This window comes from Rhea americana, unplaced genomic scaffold, assembly GCF_003343005.1.
Source record: "Rhea americana isolate MKP2758 unplaced genomic scaffold, rheAme1 scaffold_545, whole genome shotgun sequence".
NCBI lineage: Eukaryota > Metazoa > Chordata > Aves > Rheiformes > Rheidae > Rhea > Rhea americana.
Window position 1 is genome coordinate 72644 of NW_028186696.1, and position 3838 is coordinate 76481.

The following is a 3838-nucleotide window of genomic DNA, read 5'->3' on the forward strand; positions in this document are numbered from 1 at the left end:
CTCCCTGGGAAGGCACCGGGGTCGGAGGGGCGGTTGCGCCTCCGCGGAGCGCGGCCGCCCCCGCGCAGCGATTTTTTTTTTTTTTTTTTTTTTTTACCTCTACAGGAATATTTACGGTACTTTTTGCGGAGTCAACCTGGCAAGGGAGCGCCTGGGAGTTGCTCAAGGCAGGGAGGAATGCAAAGCCATGCAAAAATAGAGCAAACGGGGTGGCAGTTGGGCTCCTTTAAAAAAATAGAAAGAAAGAAAGAAAAGAAAAGAAAAAGAAAAAAGAAAGAAAGAAAAAGAAAGAAAAGAAGAAAAAAAGAGAGAGCAAGAGAGAAAGAAAAGAGGTAAAAACCCCACCCCACCCAACAACCCATAAAACATCCTCAAACGTCTCCCTTCCCTTGGTTCCCGGTTTCCATACATTGCACCGTTTTCACTTTTTTCCCCCCTCCCCGTCCCCAACGTATTTATTTTTGCACTGAAATAACTCAATATTGATTTCTCCCCCATTCCGTCCCTCGTCTTCCTTTGCAGCAGCTCTTTTCAACACCACCGGGGGAAGACGAGGGGCGGGAGGGAAGATCTCTGTGGTGTTACGAGTGCAGAATATATTGCTGTAAGGTGGCTCGGCACCACATACGTGTGTATATATATGCGTGTGTGTGTTTATGCCCCTATATTTCCTGAAATGTGGACCGGAGGACTGCGGGGAGAGCTATATATACGTATTTTTTTCTTCCTTAGAAATGAAGGCATAGGAAAATATATATCAATAATATATTCTATATGTGTGCGTGTTTGTGCATACGGAATGTATTTCGGATATATTCGGGCTCTGGCTGGTCCTGTTCTCTCTTCTTTATTCGACCCAGCTCATTAATAAAAGCAATTGAGAATTGTTCAAAATCTTGCATCCTTCCTTGACCAAAATCTTGCATCCTTCCTTGAAGGAGGGTCAGCAGCCCTGGGAAGAGGCTGCATTTCCCCAACCCACGACGGCGGCTGAAAGCCACCTAGTTTGGGGGGTTGGGGAGAATTAAAAAAAAAAAGGGGGGGGGGCAGAAAAGGTCGCAAATAGCCCTCGACTCGCCCGTCCCACCGCGCCTAACTACGAGCCTGTTGCGGGCGCAATCATTCGTCTCCTTAAAAAGCCAGTAAACTTTATATGACACAATATCTGCCATAAATTTATTGGGGAGATACTGTAAATTCGAACCGTTTTAGTTAATAAAGGGGCTAATTAATAAGAGCCCGGCTCGGTCCCGCAGCTGGTGGAGGGCCCCTAACAGCCGTCGGGGGAAGGGTGCGCTGCTTTTTTTTCTTTTTTTGGTGGGAGGGGGAACACTACATATCTGCCCTTTCCTGGAGGCTAAATGCGATCTTCGCGGGCGCTTCGGACCAGCGCTCGAAGCAGATTTTTTTTTTTTTTGATAAAATGTTTTATGAGATTTTTTTACTATTTTTTTATTATTATTCTGAGCCGACTGGGTGAGATGGGGCGGGGGGGGAGAGGGAAGAGAGGGAAGAAGGCGTTAAAAAAAGCCCCGAAAGGCGGAACTTGCTGGTGTGTTTTGTCTCGGCTGCCAAGGGAGGGGAGAGCAGCCCCCCCGCCAGCGTAATTTGGGGGCCCACGTGACCCCCCTCGGACCAATGGGGCGGAGCCGGGGGCTTAACTATGTTTAATGTCAGATAGCAATAAAGTCGAGCGCTTTTCGGTGCGGCCCGCGGAAATGGGCGAGCACAACCTCCTTAATCCCGGCTTTGTGGGACCTCTGGTGAACATCCACACGGGCGACACCTTCTACTTCCCCAATTTCCGAGCGTCCGGGGGGCAGCTGCCCGGTTTGCCGTCCCTTTCGTATCCTCGACGGGACAACGTGTGCTCCTTGCCCTGGGCATCCTCGGAGCCCTGCAACGGCTACCCTCAACCCTACCTGAGCAGCCCCGTCTCCATTAACCCTCCCTTCGGCCGAGCCTGCGATCTCGCCCGCGTGGAAGAGACCAAATGTTACTACCGGGAAACCTGCTCCGACGCCGCCGCGCTCAAGAGGGACGAGAGGGGCAGGGACAACCCCTTGCTGCCCCTCGAGCCCGGCCTCCCCAACGGCCTGGGGGGCAATTTCGTCGGTAAATATGACTATGGGCCCGCCGAGGCGGCACCCCACGATCCTCCTTCTTGCCAGTCYTTGGAGTCCGACTCCGGCTCGTCGCTGCTCAATGAAGGCAGTAAAGGCACGGGGAGCGACCCGGCGGGCCTGGCCTCCCCCCTGAACCAAGGCAGCACTTTAAGCACCGGTGGTAAGGCACAGGCGACCCGGGGAGGAGGCAGGAGGAGTGTGTGTGTGGGGGGGACACATCTCCGAGGCTTGGCAGCAGAGGGGATTTGCTCGGAAACTTGCCGTCGGGGAAAAGGGGGGAAGGGAGGGGGCTGCTTTTTGGGGGGCAATCTGTGGGCTCGGCGGTGGGAAGCGCCGCGACTATGTGTGCAGAGACCGCTAGGGGTAGCACCGAAATCCCGAATGTTTTATTAGGTGGTGCTTCTTTTAAAAGAAAAGGCTGTAAACATGTAAATATCCCATAAAAAAAATAGCGATTGTGCATCCAGCTCTGGCTGGAAGGAGGCAGGCGCTGTTGGCAGGGTGTCGGGGCTTTTTAGTCCTTTTTAGGACTTCGCAGAGGTGTGGCTGCCCCAGGGAAGGGGGGGAAGTTCGGGGAGGGGGAGAGGAAGGGGGTGATGCTCGGAGGGGGGGGGGGGGGGGGGGGGGAGGGGGGGGGAAATAAATAAATAAATCGCGGCACGCAGGGAAAAGCTGCCCTTCGGGGCGCAGTCTCCAAGGTTTGCCCTATTCCAGCCGTGTTGGACCCCACGGAGGGGTCCTAATGCGGTTCCTCCGTCGTCCCCCCCCCCCGGCTTGGTGCCTCCCGTTGTGCCCGTGATGCGCTCGGTTATAACGCTCGCAGCGCGGTTCCGGCGAGAGCGTCGCGCTCCGGCCACGGCGGCGACAAGGAGGTGGGGGGGGACACGGGGGACACTGAAAACACCGGGGATAACGGGGACAGCACGGATGAGAGGGACAACGGGGGTGATGGGGACGGTGGGAACACCGGGGATGATGGGGACACGAGCGACACCAAAGCAGGCAAAGCAGAGGTGGGAAAAGGAGAAGGACGGGAGGGTCCCAATCTTCGATTTTTATTATTATTGTCATTATTATTCCAACGTTTTCAATCCCCCACCCCTTCCCAGGTGCTCCCTGGTACCCGATGCACACCCGCTCGCGGAAAAAGCGCAAACCCTACTCCAAGCTGCAGCTCGCCGAGCTGGAAGGGGAGTTTATGGTCAATGAATTCATTACTCGCCAAAGAAGGAGAGAGCTCTCAGACCGATTAAACCTGAGCGACCAGCAGGTGAAGATCTGGTTCCAGAACCGACGCATGAAAAAGAAAAGACTCCTCCTGAGAGAGCAAGCTCTTTCTTTCTTTTAAAGTTGCAAAAGCGTCCGTGTGGGCTAAACCACATAGACTCTCTAAGCGTTTACCCGAGCTCCCGGGACTTTAATAATTCCCCCCCCCCATACACACATATCCCCTAAGAAATAAATGAATAAATAAATACTATTAATAAATAACCAATTTCCCTTAAGAAAAGAAATAATAAAAAGGAAAAAAAAAAAAGAAAAAGAAAAGAAACCCGACAGCGAGCAGATGAGATAAGGAGAACATGCAACTGCTACCCTGCGCCTGCTCGGGGGAAACCGGAGTGACTGCGACCGGCGACAGGGCAGCCCCGCCGGCCGGGTTTCTTTCCAGAGACGCTCAGCACCGTTGTTTCTGGGCTGTAACGCAGCTT

At 53.4% G+C, this 3838-nt stretch overlaps 1 protein-coding gene across 1 annotated transcript; it reads left to right on the forward strand.

The window, feature by feature from the left end:
• Window positions 1–1702: 1702 nt before the first annotated feature.
• Window positions 1703–3492, forward strand: HOXC12 (homeobox C12). The gene is made up of 2 exons (XM_085318613.1): window positions 1703–2286; window positions 3236–3492. The coding sequence occupies exons 1-2, from the start codon at window positions 1719–1721 to the stop codon at window positions 3472–3474; spliced, it is 807 nt and encodes a 268-aa protein (XP_085174739.1). The 5' UTR covers window positions 1703–1718; the 3' UTR covers window positions 3475–3492.
• Window positions 3493–3838: the final 346 nt, after the last annotated feature.